Here is a 20,989-nt window from a genome sequence, read left to right as displayed (position 1 = left end):
AATGATTTTATGGACACCAGTGGACTTTGGGAACAACAGGAGCATGTCCGTTGCTCCTGAAGTCCGCTAAATCAGCATCCATAACATCAAGGGTTTACTGTAACATGCTTTTGTGGTGGTGGACCTTGGCCAAGCACAGCAGAGGAGTTAGTTAAGACATTATCTTAAAGACAGTGAACAGTACAGAAAGGAACAGTAGAGTGGACTAGAAAGAAAAAGAGAAGACATTATCCAGCATACACACAGCTTTCTATATTCCCACACCTGCCAAAGAAAAGATGTCATGATTTCTGGGCATAAGGGACACCCCCTGTGGGAATATTTTGAACAAATTTGTTCCTTGGGTGAAAAAGGAAAACATGTCAAGTGTAAGCAGAGGAAAATGATGATGCAGGGCCTAGTTACAAGAATAAAATGTCATAAAGAAAACTGCGTATTGGAAGAAAATTATGTGGATGAAGATGTGGATATGGCTGAGTGGATCAACTTGTTAGTAACTTAAACAATTCATTTTGCAATCCGTTGTTCTTCAAGATTCTCTCTATGCCTTGTAGTGTAAGTGTGATTTGACAAGTAAATTCCCAAACTCTTTGCTGTATTGGAGAGTGCTAGAAAAAGAAGTTTACCTTAGCTAATCCTTATGGCTAAGCTAATTGGATAACTAGGTTTAGAATCTATCACTCAAGTGTACAATACAGAAAGCTGCAGTAAGAGAAATCTAGAGTTGCCAGTTGGCACTGAGCATCATTTTCTTATTTTATATTACATAGTACATGTCCCTTATTTTGCAATATCATGGCCACAGACAATAATGATGATGTCGTAAGTCTAATCACTGTTTCACTTCACTGTAACTGTTTTTCCCAGGGAACCCCATTCTGTACCATTTTTTCCTCAAAAAAGCAGAAGCATCAGTGAGTTCAATGGGGTTCATTCCAAATTAAGTGCACTCTAAGCATAGTCTGTCTTAGCTATTTTGGTAACTTGATTTAAATCAATGGGTTTTTATGGTGATTTAAATCACCTTGATTTCACTGACAGTGTATCACTGGTACACTAATGAAACACAACTAAACAGCTCTAGCTTGATAGCCACTGCTGTCCAGGTGTGCGCAAAAAATACTAGGTCCAGTGCATCCATCTGTCACCTTCACTTCCACCCTCGAAAAACACAAGTCTTGCAGAACAACAGCTCTTGCCTACATAGCCTATCTTTCATAATGACTCCCTATTATAGAAAGTTAAGTTAATAGTTTGGTTGTCATTTGTGGTCTTGCCCTCAACAGAAATACATACAACTAGTGGTATACTCATCCTGTGACACTTTAGTATAGCAAATAACCTGTGCTCGTGAATAGAGTACTAGACTGACATTCCCTTTTGATTCTTGTCACTTGGGCTTTTCAATCATTTGTGTCATAATACAGTGCTATAACTGTTAAATGCCATCAGCAGCAGTGATCACATTACATCTAGCTGGCATTCTGTATGTTGGCTACTTATGAAGTGTCTGACTGGTTTTAAGATAACAATATCACTGGATTTTAAAGCTCTACCCCTGGAAGCCAAATATATTTGAAATACCCACCTTGACTCTGATCTTGATGGAAAGTGGTATCTGCATAAAATCAGTATGTCAGATTCAAACACTGCACCTCAGATCAGCAAGAAACTACATTTTCTGTGATGGACCTAAGTGCGTGGCAAGGGCCAACAGTGGACACATCTGGTCAGTCATTATAAGTTCAAGAGTCTAGCACAAGTCCAGTGGGCCCAAGCCCTGGTGCTGCATGGGGCAGCAAACATGGTTTGTAGAAAGCCTAGCAACAGTCTGTCTCCTTGCTTACGAGGGGTGCAGGTGGTTCACCTGAGTTAGCGGAGAGGGCGAGACAGCCACCAAGTAGGTGGGTGGCAGGGGGGACGTGGGCCTGCCCACTCCACCGCATCCCAGCCTAGGGCCCTGTTCGCAGCAGAGCTGTCAGCTGCAAGGGTCCGTGGGGTTCCAGACCACAACACGCTGGCCCGAGGCCCTGTACCAGTCCTCACAATCCCTTGGGCCACGTCCATTCTCCCCCTCGGCGCATACCTGGATGTCTGTAGGACTCGTGGGGGATTCAAGGGATTCCAGGTCTAGCTGGGGTCCAGGTCGTCCAGGCCAGTCCTCTGCCTCTCAAGTCTCGCTGCCTTGGCCAAACTTGGGGTGAAGACTGGGGCTCGGGTTCAGGCTGATCCTCTGGGTTAGGCCTGTTTCTAGGGGATGTGAGGGGTGCCAGGACCAGCAGGGGTCCAGGTGGTCCAAACCAATCCTTGGCTGCTGGCAGGTCCCACAGTCTCAGCTAGACTTGGGCTGCAGGCCCAGATCAAAGTTCTAGCCAGTTCTCAGAGTCAGGCCAGTATCTAGGAGGTATAAGGGGTGCCAGGACCAGCAGAGGTACAGGGGATGCAATTCAGTCCCCAGCCTCGCAGGCCGGGCATGCTGGGCAGACCTGTGGTTCCTCCGGAGGCTGAACCTCAACTGAGACCTCAGGCTGGGCTTTTATAGTCCTGTCCCCGCCTCCCGGCTTCCAGTCAGTTGATGGGGAGAAGTCAGGCTCAGACCAAAATGGTTCCTGGACAGGTTCCTCCCCCTGCAGGTCAGTGGGTGGCCACTTCATCCCAATACAGTCCACATCTGAAATACTGCCAAAATAATTTGATGTTTCCCCGTCCCCACTGCTTATGAGCTTCCCCTCCTACACTTCTTCTCTGATCCATAGGATTTTATTTTATTTTAATAGATTCTTTGAATTAATTTAACTTTTTCTATTATTGCTTTTATTACTTTTCTATAATGTCCCATTGTATTTTCAGAGCTAAACTGCAGAGTCTTGGTGAGGTAGGTGGGTGTTCTAAAAAATAAATAAAGTATCAGAGAAGTAGCCGTGTTAGTCTGTAGCTTCAATAACAACCAAAAGTCTTGTGGCACCTCACGAAGCAGGTCTTTGCCCACCAAAGCTTATGCTCCAAAATATCTGTTCGTCTATAAAGGTGCCACAAGACTTTTTGTTGTTCCAAAAAATAAAGTGAATTAATAATTATACATACTAAGAGATACCTAACACTCCTCAAAGGCTATGTACAGGTCTTAGTCATGAGTTAAATGAATTAAAGCTTATGAACAGTTAACAGCACCCCAGTGTAAAATGAGGGAATAGCAAGCAGGAAGAACTCTCTTTAATACCATGAAGCTACAGTTGTTACTTTCAGAAAAGATGGGTTGCAGAGCAGCACTTGAAGCCTTCCTCATGTCTATTGTGACAAAATTCTCTTTGCACATTTAATCCCAGACAGATTAGAATTTAACAAGGTCACCTACATCATTGCAAGATTATCACACTGATTTCTTCCAGGTGATCAAAATTATAGAAGGGAAGGTAGTGCCTTTTCATGTGAAAGGTAACATGTCACTGCACCCCAAGTGCCTACAGGTATGTGAAGTTAGGAAGGGGCACAACAGTGTAATTTGAATTTTGGGTGCCCGTATCTCTCAAGAAGTCTAACTTCTAAGAGAAGCTACAACTTTACTCTGTGCTTCAGAGATGGCTGGCAGCCTTAAAGTTTTACTTTACTTAATCAACTCATTTGGGAGTTCCAAATTCAGATTTTTAAGCAAAGATCAAACCAATGGAGCTGAGCTGAGTAATGGTGATGGGGAGTCAAGGGACATAAAGAAATCAGGTGACTTAACATGTGTTTTACATGTGCAAATCTGCTGTTTTAAGATCTGCAAGACAAAGCCTGTATCAAATTACTAAAGAACATCTGGGTATATTGAGGTCACTTGAAGAAACTAAAATATTTAGAAATCAATAACTGGAATGGGAAGGATATATATATTTGATTTTAAATAGAAGAGAACTGATACTTCTCCCATATATAAAACACTGCCTTTTTCCCATGCTGCTTTCTATGCTTGGAAAAGCTTCTCTCTCCATCCTGAAACAAACTTCACTTTTCTTCAGCTATCTCCTCAAAGTGCACTCCTTTCAGCTAACTATCCATAAACCCCTTTCTGGAGTCATCTACTCAAGGTCTCATTACTATTTTTGAAGGAGCTAGTCAAAAATCTTTTTTGTTTTTGTAGAAAGTGGGTGGAAAAAAGTTTTACTTTTTCTCCTTAAAATTTCCTCCTGCGAATACTGTTGTTTATTTTTGGAAAAAAAAAGAAAAAAGCAGAAATAGAAAATGAATGGAGCAGAAAGTTTCCAGAAAAAAAATCATTTTAAAAACACCAGAAATTTTTAAAGTACCTCTAACCTTTACTTTTTTCTAAAGATCCCCAAAATCCTTAAGAAATATACACTTATTACAATCATAACATGCATACATTTCATTATTTACACATTTGGAGTTTTGCTACTCTATAATAAGCTCCCATTCACTGCTAGGGACACCACTGAAAATCATTTAAAAGCACATTAACAAACATATTTGTCAATTACCCTAGTCAAATCAAATCCCATAGCAACAATAAAATGATACTAAAGCACCCTTCCCACCCTTCCCTTCCTAACAGGACGGAGTAAAAGGCAGGTTTTGCAGCTTGCTAACAAACTCTAGCTGCTACAGAGATGGAACAGGAACAAGTTTTAAAGGTACATGGTCAAAAAACACCCTGCCAGCTACTCCCTCTCACCATACCAATAGGACTTTAGCTTCACTCCCTCGTTGATTTATTTAGTTGGACACAAAAAGATAGTAATGAACTCATTGATGGGGAAGGAACCCCATCTTCTTACAACTTTTATCTAAAGTGCCTGGCATACATAGGTTGCTGCATATGTATCTTTTTTCCTACAACAAACTAGGTCTCATTGTGGACTAGCATTCATGGAGTAAACATACACATCTTCCTTCAGCTTCGTATCTTAGAATGCACCCAAAACGTGCTCCAGTGGCCCTGTCTCCGGGTACATGCTCACTATCAGGAAGATTGACCCTGCACCTGGTAGCGATTCATTAAATCAAACTTACAGGGTGCTTACATCAGCACCAGTTCTCCTGGCCCTCATTAGGAGTAAGGGAAGTCAATGAGAGTGGAGATAGCGCAGAAACCCAAATTAAGGTATATTGACTCCAGCTACATAATTAACTTTGCTGGAAGTGCACACCTTAATATGACCATCTCCTATAGTGTAGCCTGCCCTCAGAGGCAGATGGGAGAGACTGGAACAGAGGAGAAGCTCTCCAGTGCTAGTCCTGAGGCTCAGAACTAGATAAAAGCCTTAGGTAGGGCTACATGTACTTGCCCTTGAGTCTTTTTTTTTTTTATGCACAGACAACTAAACTCTGAATTTGTTATTCCATTTGACTGACTTCAAATACTGACACCAGGCTGATGGCAGAGGCCACCTTCCTGTAGTGGCCAAAGCTTACAGGCTAAGTAATATAGATTAACCACCCATAGTGCCATGCTGGAGCTGCAGGAGCACTACAAATCAGACCCACATATGATGATACCGTTAACATACTGAGAGAAACTCCAGCGTCCGTTCAGTTTTCCTATCTAATGCATGGCACCATGTAAAAAGAGCTAAATAAAGATGATTTTAAAATACTGCCAGACATGGAAATATCACCAATCATAAGCTGGTTCCACAGACTATTGACAAGAAGTCATAGTACCTAAAGAGCTGAAGGGCCTGGATGCCTATGACAATGCCCACCCTGTATTACACACAGGTACTTACGTTCCATAAAATAGGGGCCAGGTTCAATTCGCCATACAATTTGTCCTTTTTGCGTTCCCGTCACTCCACGGTTCTTAGAATCCCAGAAATTGGCAGGAGAATTCTCATCTGGAAGAGTAAAAAGAAAACCGTTTCCTGTAAAATGGTGAGTAAAGCCACAAACATCAGTGGCCTCTGCCCTGGCCATGGGTCCCAGATATGTGACAGGTGTCAATAACCAGGAAACAACTAGTGAAAACAAAGAGAGGTCTTAACATTCTTTCACATTCAATAAATGCCAGTTCTTTGTATAAATAATCCCTTTTCTTTATAATCTGTTGGGTTTGGGTTTTTTTGTTTTTGTTTTTGTTTTGGAGAGTCACATTAAATCAGAAGACCACTCATCTTGGATCTTGCACAAAATAGAATGCTTTCTTGTGGTGATTTCTTACCTATGCCCATGGGGATTCAAACAGCCGCAGGTAACCTGCTGGTACTTCGAAGTGCCTGGGCAACTTCTAAGTCCCTTTACGCCTCAAAATTTTGGTATAACAGTAGCAGGATAGCAAAATTTTGAGGCATAAAGGGACTTCAAAGTTGCCTAGGCACTTTGAAGTACCAGCAGGTTAGCCACAGCTACACGCAAGTCAGCACTTCAAAGTTTAACACTTTGAAGTTGCCGCGGGGGAGAATTAGCTTCATGAAGTGCTGCATATGCAGTGCAGCACTTCATTGATAATCTCCCACCAACCTACTTACCATCCCCCCTTTGAAGTAGGGAGGTAGTGTAAGCAAGCCCAAAGTCTTGGCTGGAATGATTTAGTTGCGGTTGATCCTGCTTGGGCAGAGGCTGGCCTCAATGACCTCCTGAGGTCCCTTCTAGCACTAGAATTCTATGAACACAGATAAACCCAAGCAAGAGAGCAGCAATACAGTGGTTCAGGTGCCTCAATTTCTTCTTAATGTATATTTTTTAATAAATTATATCCCTTAGAGAAAAAAGGAGGAGGTTTACTGCTCCTAAGATCTTGTCCTGGAAGATGCTGAGCAACTGTTTTAAGACAACACAGCAGCGTCAGTTCTTAGCCGACTCCAGTAGGCATTCACAGTATTCAAAACCTCTATGATGTTCTCTGCAATGTACAGGATCAAGTACTTAACAGGATGCAAGGTATCTGCGAAAAAGTGAAGAAGGATTGGGAGAGGAAAGTGTTACTCTAAGTTAATTAGTATTTTGGTCTTGGCATCAATCAAAATGGATTCTTCAGTCACCCTGACCCTCCTTGGATTAAAGGAATGCAAACTGAGGTTAAGTCTACACTAACCCGGAAGATTGACCCGCTCAGGGTCATTCTTCCGGGGTTCGATTTCATACGTCTAGTAGGGACACATGAAATCGACCTCTCAGGGTTTGCAGTCGATCCCTGTACTCCTTGCAAGGAGTAAGAGAAGTCAAGGGAAGAAATTCTTCAGTTGACCTTGCTCAGTAGGGACCCGTCAAGTAAGCCAAGCACAGATAGGTTGATATTAGCTAAATAATTGCCATAGCTAGAATTGTATGTCTGCTATCCACTTACTTTGCCTAGCGTAGACATAACCTGAAAAGCTGTTTACAGAGGGCAAACGAGTACACAAACAAGCTGACTGCCAATAGACAAGCTGAAGTAAGTCATTGTGAAATTATTTATACAAAAAGTTCATCTTGATGTTTTACAAGTTAAGTTGAGCTTACAAGCTTTGGCAGACACATAGTTAGCCTCAGAGATCCTTCCCTGGCATTGTACTTTCTTGTCCACATAAAATTTTAAAAAGTATTTCTACTTAACTGTATGGACATGAGGGCACATTGCAACTCTCTTAAAACGTATTCACTGAAAATTTGCCCTTCTGTGGATTTTAATGTGCAAACCTTATTCATGCAAGTAGTCCTTTTGGACTTGATGAGTGTACTCATATGAATGAAGGCTACAGAATTCAGCCATATGCTCCTAGAAATGTGCATGCTACCTAAGAAAGAAGAGGACAGCACTTCAGTTTTTTTTTGTATTTCAAATGTCACAAACATATATTTGCTGAAGTCTCTACACTGAATATTCAGCTCTATGTGCAGTATTCTCCTGAATTAGAGCTATCACAATTAGCTGTATACTTAATTTATGTAGAACATATAAGTTTCATTCAAAATTGAAACAAACTCTTAAATTTCATGGCTATTTACAAAGATGAACACAGTTGGACTTTATTTAAAATCACACAAATTTTATTTATTGATTTTGTTTGTTCATGTTGAATCTTTATGGTCAGGCACTCTTAGAACGTGACTCGTGCTGAACCAGAGTATTTGCCAGACTAAAGGAGGTCAATACAGGGTAACAATGGGTTTCCATAGGAGGCAGGAGTATGGGTGTGGGGGGTACAGAAGCACCCCCAGGCTTTGTGCCCTGCATGGCTCCACACCTGGGATTATGCTGTCACTCAGGATCCCAGCAGCTGCCCCTTTGCCCAGGGTCCTGGCCATAGGGCTCATCTGGCCTTGTCTTGGAGCTCCGCAACCACCCATCTTCTTCCCTGCCTTCTCCCCTGAATGCACCTTGTTCATGCTTCACTCCCTCCCAGAGTCTGAGCACAACAAACAGATCACAAATAATATCTGCCAAAATGAAACTGCAGATCTTCAACACAAATGTGAAGAATGAGCTCTTGTATGGACGTCATGAGACCTGGCATACTAAAGTCTTCAAATCACAAGCTTCAGACATTCATAAACAGATGCTTGAAGTACATCCTTTGTATCAAATGGCAACAAATGAGGAGCCTTGGAAAAGAGCAGGACAAGAATCACCTGACATTCAAATCAACAGAAAAAAGTGGGGGCAGCCAGGCCACACACTCAGAAAACCATCATCCAGCATAGTCTGTCAAGCCCTCAAATGGAACTCACAAGGAAAATGCAAAAAAGAGGAAGACCTCAGACAACATGGCAAAGACCTACTAAGACTGAAAGCACAACAATTGGTGTACTCCTGGGGTCATCTAGAAGTTTTGTCCCAAGACAGTGAAGTGGTGGAGACTTGTAGATGACCTATGTTCCACCTGGAGTACAAGGGTTTAAGTCAAGTCAAGTCACTTAAGTGGAACCAACTGATGTCTTCAACAGGGTCAGATTTCCACCTCAAGTCAGGAAACCCCACCCCCGTTTTTTGTTTTTGTTTTTTTCCCCATCTAAAAGGAAAGTTTGGATTAGCGTCATATGTATAATCAAGATGACACTATGTATTGCTGAACTCACATAATTAATAAAATTCTGCTAAATCATCTTTTATGAAGATGGCTTTGGTTCTCAGTGCCTAATTTTACAAATAATGAAACACTGAGTCAAAAGTGCTAGACAATTATTAGTTTGCATTACACATCTATCAGCTAAACTGAGCACAACTTTAGAGAAAGAGTTTGTCACTTTGGAAAAAAAATCTTAAAAATCACATATGCCAGGACTATTCACATTGTGAAAAAGAAAAATATGCTGACCGTAGCTGTTGACTGTATATAAAGTCGGTATAAATCAATTAGTAGATTTAAGATTTATACCACAAACTCATTTTAAATGGAAAGTGATGCCAATACATTCCCTTGATGAATGGCTTTATTTATGAAAAAAATCATCCTCATTCACCACTTTAGAAGCATTTTGCAAACTAAAGCTCTACAAAAACCATTCATGTAGCACAGCCTAGGAAAGATCAATCATGGTGCTAGCAATATTGTCCACGTTTAATTCTATTACTCTCCTTTTGGATTTACCTCCTCTTTACCTCTTATCTAATCTCTCTTCCTGGAATGTATATGTTTTGTATTATGTGAAGCTTTCTGATATTTTAAAAAAATGAAGAAAGCTACAAAATAAGCTAAGTGGCCATGTTCTTTATGTTTAATTTTTTTTTTAAATCTTTATATTTTTCAGAACTATAAACATTTTAGATAAATTTCAATAAATTATTGTTCACTGAAGACTATGCACATTACACATTTATTAAGCAAGAGAGGGGCAAGTAGTGGCTTTGCACTCTGAGATATTACAGAAGCATACCTGAGTCTGGCAAGGTTTCAAACTATGCTTCTAAAACAGATTATTTCTTGCAAGTATTCTCTTAAAGAAAGTGTCACCTGATCTGTGGAAGCTGATGAACAGAAAGTGTACTCTTTTAACAAGTGCATTTTGTCTCATGGTGAATTTCACTGACTTTATATCAGTTTCTCTAGCAGACATACCCTCAGGACCTGACTGGTGCCGGACAAGAGAAGTCATCAACTATGGAAGGTCAAAATCGTCTAGCAGCAAAATCAACACTTCCACTGCTTAGTGGGCTCTTAGGAGACATCTAGGAGTAAATTACACCTAACTAACAGCAAAGAGCAATGAGAGCCAGGGCTACAAGCAAACTTTATGGGACTGTGGGAAAATTGGCCCCACCCATGGTAAATGGTCATCCAGCTAACTAAAATCATGCCAAATTATGGAGGTTGCTAATCAAGAGAGTTCTGGATTAGAGAGGTTCATCCTGTACAAAGCTCTATCTGCTCCTTCTTCTTTTCACTCAAATTTGAACATTTTCACTAGAATGTTAGTTCAATTGCCTGTTTAAATTACTGGACAGCGAGACAAAACATTAGGACTGAATTTTGACCAATCACCAGTAGGCTGGAGGTATAACATCCAACATTTTTACAGTACTGTGTTGAACTATTAATACTAATTCTTGTTTTGGTACTCACAAGTGCACTCGGATTTCTATTACACACAAAGAATTTTAACGAACGATGAAGGACGGATGTTTTAAATTTTCATTGACTCTTTGTTGCTTCATTTGTTAGATTTTTTTGTGTTTAATAAAAGTCTGCATTGGCTTTACATGTTTGACATGGCACAAATTTCTGTCCCTACCTTTTCACACTGATAGTTTTCAATTTGATACAATGCAAAAAAAAATGTTTGTAATATTAAAGAGTTCTGCAGGTACAAATAAAAGAAACTTCGTATAATTGCTGGAGAATCTTGTGCATGTACTTTAAGCAGTAGAACATCCTTACTTCTTTTCTACAACAGCAAAAAAATAAAGTACTTAAAAGCAATCAAAAGTGGTATCAATATGCATTTAAGAGAAGAAAACATTTAATCTCAAGGCCTCGTTCCTCTTCTTAAAGTCTGGAAAGCAAATTAAATCTTGTGAACAAAAGCATCCCTGGAAAGTCAGTCTGTAAATAAACTGTATTAAAGCAATCCATTTAAAATGCACTAAATGCAATTTGGAGATTTTTTTCAACCTTTCCCTACTTCCAAAAGTTAAGTGACCAAGTGTAATTTATACTCTGATAGTGAAAGCCAATTAATACTCCATGGCTGACTGTGACTATTTCACAGGCTTCTGGGGGTAAAACAATTTTAATATAGAAAGTCTATTTAATACAATCCTAAAGTTGCCTGCTAAGGATCCACATTTCACTGTATATTTTAACCTTACCTCACCACTGCAGAAGACCTCTGCATGCCTTCAGTCAGACCCAATTAATGAACTGGAGAATCAGAAAATGAAACTTTTACAGGACATATTCTATACTGTTCCTGGTATTCATGCCTCAGCCCTGTTTCCAATTATTTTTACTAGGTTTTACAGGAATTGTCTTCTGGAACCCAACAGTGCAGTTCAGTCTTGAAGAACTAATACTTTGTGTAATCACCACTTCAAAAAGGTACTTCTGCATTTTTTCCTCTTCCTCCTGTCATTATAAGGAAGTGACATAAGAAGGATGCCCTCAACCTCCTCAGAAATTTCCATCAGATATACACAGTTGACTACCCACTTTAATCAAAGGCTTATCTAGGTTCAAACATCCTAAGCTAAAATATATAAAGTATTACGTCTTCAAACTAAGCTATTTGTGGCCACTCCCCTCTGAAGGGTACAGGATGCAATAGCTCCATCCTCCCTCAGCTTCCTTCCTTTACTTTTCCATGGGAGAATTCCAAAGAGTGAGTTACGTCCCATGTGCAATCAAGCAGACTAATGTAAACAGGAGAATTTTAAAATACCAGAAATGATAGCAAGCCAGTCACAACAAGGATCACAGTGGGAGTGCACTGAGAAACTGGCTTTTGTCTTCCAAGTATTTCACTATATTGTATGATATCTTGCAAAGTCATTTATTTTAGAGCAGTTCAGGTTGCTGTGCGTCATTCTGCCAGTGCAAAAATGCAGAAAGCTGTTGTAGCCAACCACTGCCGGGTTCCTCAGCATATAAGAATCTACTTCTGCTACATCTTTCTTGTATGCCAACATAATGTTGGGCCGGAGAAAGGCAGCAGTGTTAGGGCTCCCTCATACCAGCAGATCTAACTGTTAGAATTCTTACTTGTGGCCACTGGCAGCTGGCAGAAACCTGCTCTGATTTATGCCATGGACTGTAACATTTAACTTATGCCAGCATGGCCCCAGGATCAGGGGAGCACAAAAAGTGTCACGAGGCCAGTTTTGCATCCTCTTCCCAAACAGCACTGAGAGCTCCTCGATCATACTCCGGATCTGATCTATAGGTTCCTCACTAAGCCCTGCCTTACCATATACTGCTAAAATACTATGGCTGGGTCTGCACTTGCCCCCAACTTCAAAGGGGGCATGGTAATCAGGGTGATGGGAGATTACTAATAAAGTGCTATGATGAATATGCAGCACTTCATTAGGCTAATTCTCCCCCACGGCAACCTTGAAGTGCACACATGCTGGCACTTCAAAGTCTGACACTTGGAAGTTGCCACGGGGGAGAATGAGCCTAATGAAGTGCTGCATATTCACCACATCACTTCATCAGTAATCTTCCATTATTCTGATTACCATGCCCCCTTCGAAGTTGGGGGCAAGTGTAGACAAGCCCTCTGTGTGTTTATAATGCTGAGAGATTATTAATTAGCTAAATATTATAAAAATATCAATGTCCAAAACTGAACCAATCCCCAACAATGCCAATGTGTTCATTCGTACTTGAAAGAACTTTCAGAAAAGCTCTTACAGCCAAGTAGGTGACATAAGCTTGCTGCAAACAGACTGGGTAACAGCTGTATTTTTATTTTCATAGTGCTATTAGTGCACATGACTTTTCACAGAACAGAGATTCAATCCTGGCCTCAAAGAGCAGAAACAGGACAAAGAAAAGCAAAAATTGATACAGGAGATTTAAAAGATACCAGATGGACGAACTGGATCAGGAACCGACTGTGAATGAACTAAAGAGAGCCATCAACAGCATTGCAGCAGGAAAGGCCCCTGGCCAGGATGGTATACCACCAGAGGTAATCAAGTGTGCCGTGGACACACTCCTGGAACCCCTACATGAGCTACAGTGCCTGTGCTGGAAAGAGGGTGAGGTTCCACAGGATATGAGCGACGCTAACATTGTAACATTGTATAAGAACAAAGGAGACAGAAGCGACTGCAACAACTACCGTGGAATCTCCCTCCTAAGCATCACTGGTAAACTGTTCGCTCGCGTCATCCTTGGCAGACTCCAGAAGATTGCCGAGAGGGTGTACCCCGAATCGCAGTGCGGATTCCGCGCAGAGAGGTCTACTGTTGACATGGTCTTCTCTCTAAGGCAGCTGCAGGAGAAGTGCAGGGAGCAGAGGAAGCCACTCTACATAGCCTTCATTGACCTGACCAAGGCCTTTGACTTGGTCAGCAGGGATGGTCTGTTCAAACTGCTCCACAAGATAGGCTGTCCTCCACGGTTACTCAAGATGATCCAGTCGTTCCACGAAGACATGAGAGGAACCATCCAATATGACGGCGCATTATTGGATGCTTTCAGAATCAGGAGAGGCGTCAAACAAGGATGCATGCTTGCTCTGACATTGTTCAGGATCTTCTTCACACTCCTCCTGAAGTATGCCTTTGGATCTTCAACAGAGGGCATCTTGCTGCACACAAGATCTGATGGGAAACTGTTTAACCTTGCAAGGCTGAAAGCTAAGTCTAAGGTGCAGGAAGTCCTCATCAGAGACATGCTGTTCACAGACGATGCTGCTGTAGTGTCTCACACAGAAGACCAGCTTCAAAAACTGCTGGATCAGTTCTCCAAAGCGTGCAAGGACTTTGGCCTTACCATCAGCCTAAAGAAGACAAAGTACTCGGTCAGGATGTTGCTGAATCCCCATCAATCAGCATTGACAACTATACGTTAGAGGTCGTCCACGAGTTCGTTTACCTCAGGTCCACCATCACTGACACCCTGTCGTTGGACACCGAGCTAAACAGGAGGATCGGAAAAGCGGCCACAACTCTGTCCAGACTCAGCAAGAGAGTGTGGAACAACAACAAGCTGTACACTCACACCAAAATGCAAGTCTACAGAGCCTGCATCCTCAGCACCCTCCTTAATGGCAGCGAGACTTGGACCCCGTATGCCCGCCAGGAAAAGAGGCTGAACGTCTTCCACTTGCGCTGCCTCAGGCGCATCCTTGGAATATCATGGAAGGACAGAGTGACCAACACTGCCGTCCTCGAGCAAGCTGGAATCCCAACCATGCACACCCTCCTCAGGTAGCGTCGGCTCCGCTGGCTTGGCCACGTCCACAGGATGAATGATGGAAGGATTCCAAAAGACATCCTGTATGGCGAGCTATCCTCTGGCAAAAGACCTCCCAGACGCCCCCAGCTGCACTACAAAGATGTCTGTAAGAGAGACCTCAGAGAGGTAGACATTGAGCTGGACAACTGGGAAGAACTAGCAGATGACCGCAACAGACGGAGGCAGGGGTTACACAAAGGCCTCAGAAGGGCGAGATGAGGATCAGACAGCTAGCAGAGGAGAAGCGAGCGCACAGAAAGCACACTAAGGACTTGCCAGACACCCACCACATCTGCAAGAGATGCAGCAAGGACTGTCACTCTCGTGTGGGTCTTCATAGTCACATTAGACGCTGTAAATGAAGTCCTCAATTGAAACTATAAAGGGCGCGATCCATAGTCTATGCAGACTGAAGGATGCCTACTAAAAGACCAGTCAATGGCAAATCACACATGAAGTCAGTACAACTCATCTGTGTAAATGGTTAAGACTCACTTGAGCTGCTCCAGAGTGACTCAGTGGACTTACACACATGACTCAGAGTGACTCAGTGGACTTACACACATGACCAGGCTCACACACTTATCGGCAGACTGAGTTTGTGTCCACACTTGCATCCCTCTTTCAAAAGAGGCATGTAAATGAGGGAAATTGAAAATGCAAATGAGGTACATATTTACATATCTGTTGCCTGCTTTGCATGTTCTTTCAAAAGAAAAAAAACAGTGTAGGCAAGGCTCTTTCAAAAATAAACCCCATCTTCGAAAGAACCCTTCTTCCTATTTTGTTTCAGGAAGAAGGGTTCTTCTGAAGATGGGGTTTATTTTCAAAAGTGCCCTGTTTTCACTGCCTTTTTTCTTTTGAAAGAAAAATATGCAAATGAGGCAACAGATATGTAAATCTTCACCTCATTTGCATTTTTATTTCCCTCATTTACATGCTTCTTTTGAAAGAGGAATGCAAGTTTAGACACAGTCTGCCTGTTTAGACTGAGACAGTCAACATAGTAGCTGGAATTAATTTAACTATCCTGGAAACAGAAAAAAACATTGTAACTTAAAAGAACAGGTGTTCTCTCTTGAAACAATGCAGGTGCTTTCACAAGTTGTAAGAAATACACATCCCTGAGGCTGTGTCTACACTTGCATTCCTCTTTCGAAAGAGGCATGCAAATGAGGGGAATTATAACATGCAAATGAGGGTCAAATTTACATATCTGGCACCTCATTTGCATATCCTTCATTCAAAAGGAGCTCTTTTGCAATAATATGCAAACAAGGAATCAGATATGTGAATCTGTGCCTTATTTGCATTTTTATTTTCCCTCATTTGCATGCCTCTTTCGAAAGAGGAATGCAAGTATAGACACAGCCTCAGAGTTTTATTATTTTCAAATCATAACTCTCATTAATGTTCTAAGAGGAGCCATATTCTTGATCTATTTAATAGGCTGCCTTATGTTGTGCTTACACTATTAGGGATTTTACAAATTTGAAGAACTAAAGACATAACAGTTAAATCTACAGTTAATGTGCAGAAAGAAAAAAGATAAGCTAAGAGTGTAATTTAAACTCTTACTGCTTAACTGGGAGGAGAAGTATCCAACCTATTTCTTACTTCCTTCTAGACGAGGCTTTCACAATTGTCATACACAGAGGGATGTGCTGCAGTTGTTTAATGGAGAAAAAAAAAAGGTATATAAGAAGAAAACAGCCTGCCGAGGGGCTAGAGGCAAAAATTCTACACTTTAGCATATGGGGCCAAGTACTGGCATCCTGCAAAATAGTAACACAGTTCATCTGCAAGGAAACAGAAGCAAAAAGTATGCCTATATTTATATACCCAGAGTCAGAGATTTCATGTTGCCAGCTTTCTCTTCCAGCAGTACAGAGAGCATTTTCTCACTCCTAAAATTCTTAGCTTCATATGCTGGCACTGTGTTTTTCTGATTAACTGCAAAGGAAAATATACTTAAAGCCTTTTCAATGGTGGAAAAAAAAATCCACCCATACAGGAAGCCAAACTGAAGTCATCCAGTGTTCTCCACTGGAAACATTAGAGGGCAACGCTGCTTGAATGATAGCCAAAGTTGTTTGTACTGTGTTTGTTTATGTATTAGGAAGTTCTTAACCTGTTCTTTTAATGCACAGGATGTTCAGTAATGAGCTGTGTACTTTTCCAAGTCACAGACACTGAGGCCAGAAGACACCATTGGATCATATAGTCCAACCCCATGTACATCACCTGCTCTCTGCATAGCTTCCTGAGACCCATATATTGAGCCCAGTTGCCGTTTTTAAACTACAGTATTTTAATCCTTGGCAGACTAAACAGTTATGTGCTCTAGGCAGAAAGCAGCAGATAGTACCAATACTCCCAGCCCCTGCAACTGCAAGGAACTGATTAGGTGGGATGTTCCCAGATGATCCATGCTTTACAAATGAAGGTAAGCAAACAACCAACCAAACCAAAGTCCCTGCCAATCTGAGGGAAAATTCTTTACAGATCCTAAATCTGCTGATCAGTTATAACCTAAGCATTTTAGCAAAACTCATCAGCCAGGCATCTAAAAAAGAGAATTTTCTGTGCTACATCAAAAGTAACAGTCCATTCAGGCCAGTGTCCCATCTCCAGTTGCGGACAATTCCTGATGTTTTGTAGGGGTGGAGGGGGAAAAAAAAGAAACCCAAAAATAAAACAACCCCACCCTCGAACCCAAAGTTGTTTTCACAGATTTCAAGTAAAGATAGGACTATTATGGTTGTCTCATCTGACTGACCATATAGCACAGGACATGGAAATAATCCAAAATAATTTCTAGATGATACTTCTTTTTTTTAAAAAAAAATATCCCAACTTGTTTGAAAATTGTCACCAATGGCAAATCCACCATGACCCTTGGTAAATTTTTTCAAGTGGTTAATTACCTTCATATAAAAATGTGCATGTTCTCATTAGTCTGAGTTTCTCTAATTTGAACTTCCAGTCACTGAATCATGCTATATCTTTTTCTGATAGAGTGAAAAAGCCCATTCTCAAATAGGTATTCCTTGTGTAGATAGCTGCAGACTGTAATCAGATCATCCCTTAACATTTTCTTTAAGTTAAATAGAATGAGTTCCTTCAGTCTATCATATACAAGGCATATTTTGTAATCCTTTCATTATTTTGGGGGCTCTTCTCTGCACCACCTCCAAACTTTCAACACCGTTCTACAATTGTGAATATCCAAACTGGACACAGCATTCCAGCAGCAATCACACAAGTGCCAAATCAAAGGTAAAATAACCTTTCTATTTGTATCTTGTTCATGCATCCAAATATCACAGTTACTTTGGCCAAAGCATCACACTTGGAAGGGAAGGTTATCCACCTCGTGCAGTAACTTCTTTGAGATGAGAATCCCTGAGGGTGCTCTACCATTGGTCTGGGTGCTGTCCCAGCAACTTCGATCAGAGATTTGTTCAGCAGTCCAACACAGGTTGAGTATGCATGGTTGTGTTGCCATGCAATGTGGCAGCTGGAATCACAAATGCATGGCCCATGTCCTTCAGTTTTTTCTCTACCAGGTAATACAAAATCTCAGAAGCAGAGGAGAGGAGAGCCAGTGGTGGAACATTCGCAGGGACACTCATCTAGAAGAACTCCAGTTACTGCACAAGGTGAGTAACATTCTCCTCTTCTTCAGGAGATGTCCCTCTGGGTGCTCCAACATTGGCAACTAAAGAGCAGTAACCATTAAGTGATAGGGGCTTTGGAGCACTGGAAAGTTGAGGAAAGTATTGCTCTACCCACTTGGGTGTCTACTCTTGATTCCTGTGAAATGACTTAATGGTTGATGAAGGTGTGATGGGATGTCCACATAGCAACCTTGCAAATTTCTAGTAAAGGGACACTGTCCAAGAAGGCCGTGGAAGTTGATACAGTTCTGATGGAATGAGCTGTCAAGAAACAATGGGGTTGCATTCCCTTGCACTTGTATCGAAGTTTCATGCAATTAATTATCCACCTGGATCAAGTGGCACTTGTAATACTATGGATTCGGGGTGGGAGGATAATCTGTCCTTTGATCACGATTGCTTTAAATTGCAGTCTTTTAGCCTCCATAATATTGTCCACGAAGCCAAGGAGCCTGGTGTAAAATCTATGGTTGTATTTGGCTAGGAGGGCCGAGTGGTTGGAAACTCAGAACTAGAGAGTTGATGAGACATACGTTTTCCTGCCAAAAAGGTCAAGTGTTGCTATCCTTAACCACTGGGGTTGATCGAAAGTGGTGTTGTCTGCCCCTTTGGTGAACCTTTTCTACCACCAAGAAGTTTGGTGTTGTGAGTGAGAACAGGAATTCTGAGCCTTTCAGTGATACTTAATAGTTCCTATCAGTTCTTTTACACCTTGGTGGTACGGTAGTAGGTGACTGCCATATTGTTTTTGCAGGATCTAGAATGGCTGGGTTAATGAGGAGTGCACATTTGGTCAACATCATTTGTAAAATTTCAGTAAGCTCATGTTGTGGTTCAGAAACCTCTTCAAGAGTTATTTTAAGCTCTGCCACTACCCTGCAGGGGAGCCCTTGAAATGTGATACATCATCTGCAGCCATTAGAGGTGGTGTAATTACTTCCTCATCTGGTCATGAGGATGAGTTAGTAAGGAGCAACACATCGGGGGATCCTTTCTTCATTATCTTTGTATCAGGATCAGTGGCTTATTGTGCATGTTCCTCTGCCCTCTGCAGAGGTGAGTCCAGATGATGCCTCAATGGAATATTGTCTCTCCTGGGACTAGTATAACAATTGGAGTGTGTCCAATAGGAACCCCAGGGGCTCCAGTATGGCCACTGTGGTGGGTAGAGTAGGGGAGGTGGTAGCCTGGGAGGTACATACCACTGCAGCATGTTGTGGTGACGTGGGGCTTGTGATGAAGGCTGGGGCACAGAGAATGGGTTAGATAATAGTAGACTGGTGCAAAGCTAGTCTACAGATACTAAGCCCCTCCTCACTGGGCAGGGAAAGATGGAAGGAAATAGTGAGAGGTATCGAACACCAACAAGTGCCGAGCTCATGTTTGTTGATGATGGTGATGAGTCTTCAAAAAAGACTTCACTTAGTCTTCAAAAAGCCTTTTGTTTTTGTGGACAGACAGCAAAAAAGTGCCGTAAGTGAGCTAACTATCTTAAAATAGATTCACAAATCTTGTAAATCTCTAAAAGTACTGTTTTGAAAAATTATAAAAATGTACATCTGCCATTGAAAAGCTGTACATACCACTAAAAATGTGTTGACTAACAGCACAAAAGGCTGGTGGACTTCTTTGTTTCTGCAGTAGGTTTTTCTAAACTTAAAATGACTGACAAACTGTTCAAAATTCTTTTTATTATTAAAAATGCCCCAAAAGCATAGTCAGCTACATAACAGAATTACTCGGCAGCTCTCCATGAAGACTTGCTGAACACTTTGCTTGGATACATTAATATAATTGCACTACCAGCATGTTAAGTTTTTCTCAGGACTATGCCATAAAACATGCCTCACACTGGCTTCCTATGAAGCAGTGCAGGGTACTTCCGAAATCTAATTCCCACATCTTTGGTATTATAGCTCTGGAGATTTCCAGAAAACATTTTTCTAACTCCTTACTTCCTGTTCTTCTGCCTCTCCTCCCTTTACTTGGGCATCAGCAGTATCGGGTGCACAGAAGACCATCCTGCTCCACAAGCAGCCTTATCATTAATATAATTTTTGAACAGTCATTTTTTTCAAACCCTTAGTTTAAAAGGTGCATCCTAGATAACACTCTATAGAGGCAACCTCCCTCAGATGAACATTCACATCTCCCCATCAGCTACATCACTGAATGGCCACAGCCACCCTGACTGATCACCCTAATTTACAATGGACAGTTATTTGGTGGGGGGCCAATAATTTTCTTACATACATATCTGAATTCTTATTTCCCTTCATACCCACAAAAGCTTATACCCTAATAAATCCATTAATCTCTAAGGTGCTACAGGACTTCTCGTTTTTACAGGTATAGACTAACACAGCTACCCCTCTGCAATGTTATTGTAAGAAATAGTAAATACATGGTTTGCATAGTAGTCAGCAAATACATTTGTATTTGGAACAATAACAATGTTCATATTTCTTAAGAGAATGGTAGTGCCTTATTGCATACCCTTAATTTTAAAAGCTACTCAAGTGATCAGAAATCCATGTGTTAGAGCAAAAGGAAAGGAGAATATAGTCTGTCATTAGAGTACCTCCAGAAAAAGCAATGTGGAAAAAAAAACAACTTTTTAGGGTACTGCAACCACACACAGCCTTAGGCTTTGTATTCACTACTAAAAAGGTGCATTTTTACTATGTGGTTTGCATGTTAAATACCCCAATGTATAATCCCAGCAAAGATACAGCACTGAAGATTTAACATGAAGTAAATTGGGTGAAATCAATGACAGCTGATTGTCCCATAGTGTTGATCTTAGCTAGCTACCTTGCTGTACAAGCTACAACAGCCTTGTCTCCACTTACAACCCATCCTGGACAATGATCCCCCACTTTCACAGGCCTTGGGAGGCAGACCAGTCCTTACGCACAGACAACCTGCCAACCTGAAGCAAATCCTAACCAGCAACTATACACCGCACCACAGTCACTCTAACTC

General features: G+C 41.4%; 1 protein-coding gene across 3 annotated transcripts in view; it reads right to left on the bottom strand.

Moving 5' to 3' along the window:
* Window positions 1-20,989, bottom strand: part of HECW2 (HECT, C2 and WW domain containing E3 ubiquitin protein ligase 2) — a 250,554-nt gene that overhangs the window by 119,656 nt on the left and 109,909 nt on the right. For all 3 annotated transcript variants that reach the window (XM_075002118.1, XM_075002120.1, XM_075002119.1), the window contains exon 3: window positions 5,730-5,837. In XM_075002118.1, the coding sequence (XP_074858219.1) occupies window positions 5,730-5,837 (108 nt within the window). The remainder of the gene's footprint in view (window positions 1-5,729; window positions 5,838-20,989) is intronic.

The sequence above is a fragment of the Carettochelys insculpta genome, chromosome 8 (assembly GCF_033958435.1).
Source record: "Carettochelys insculpta isolate YL-2023 chromosome 8, ASM3395843v1, whole genome shotgun sequence".
Lineage (NCBI taxonomy): Eukaryota > Metazoa > Chordata > Testudines > Carettochelyidae > Carettochelys > Carettochelys insculpta.
The sequence above is the reverse complement of the archived record's forward strand: the minus strand, read 5'-3'. Positions and strand labels throughout refer to the sequence as shown.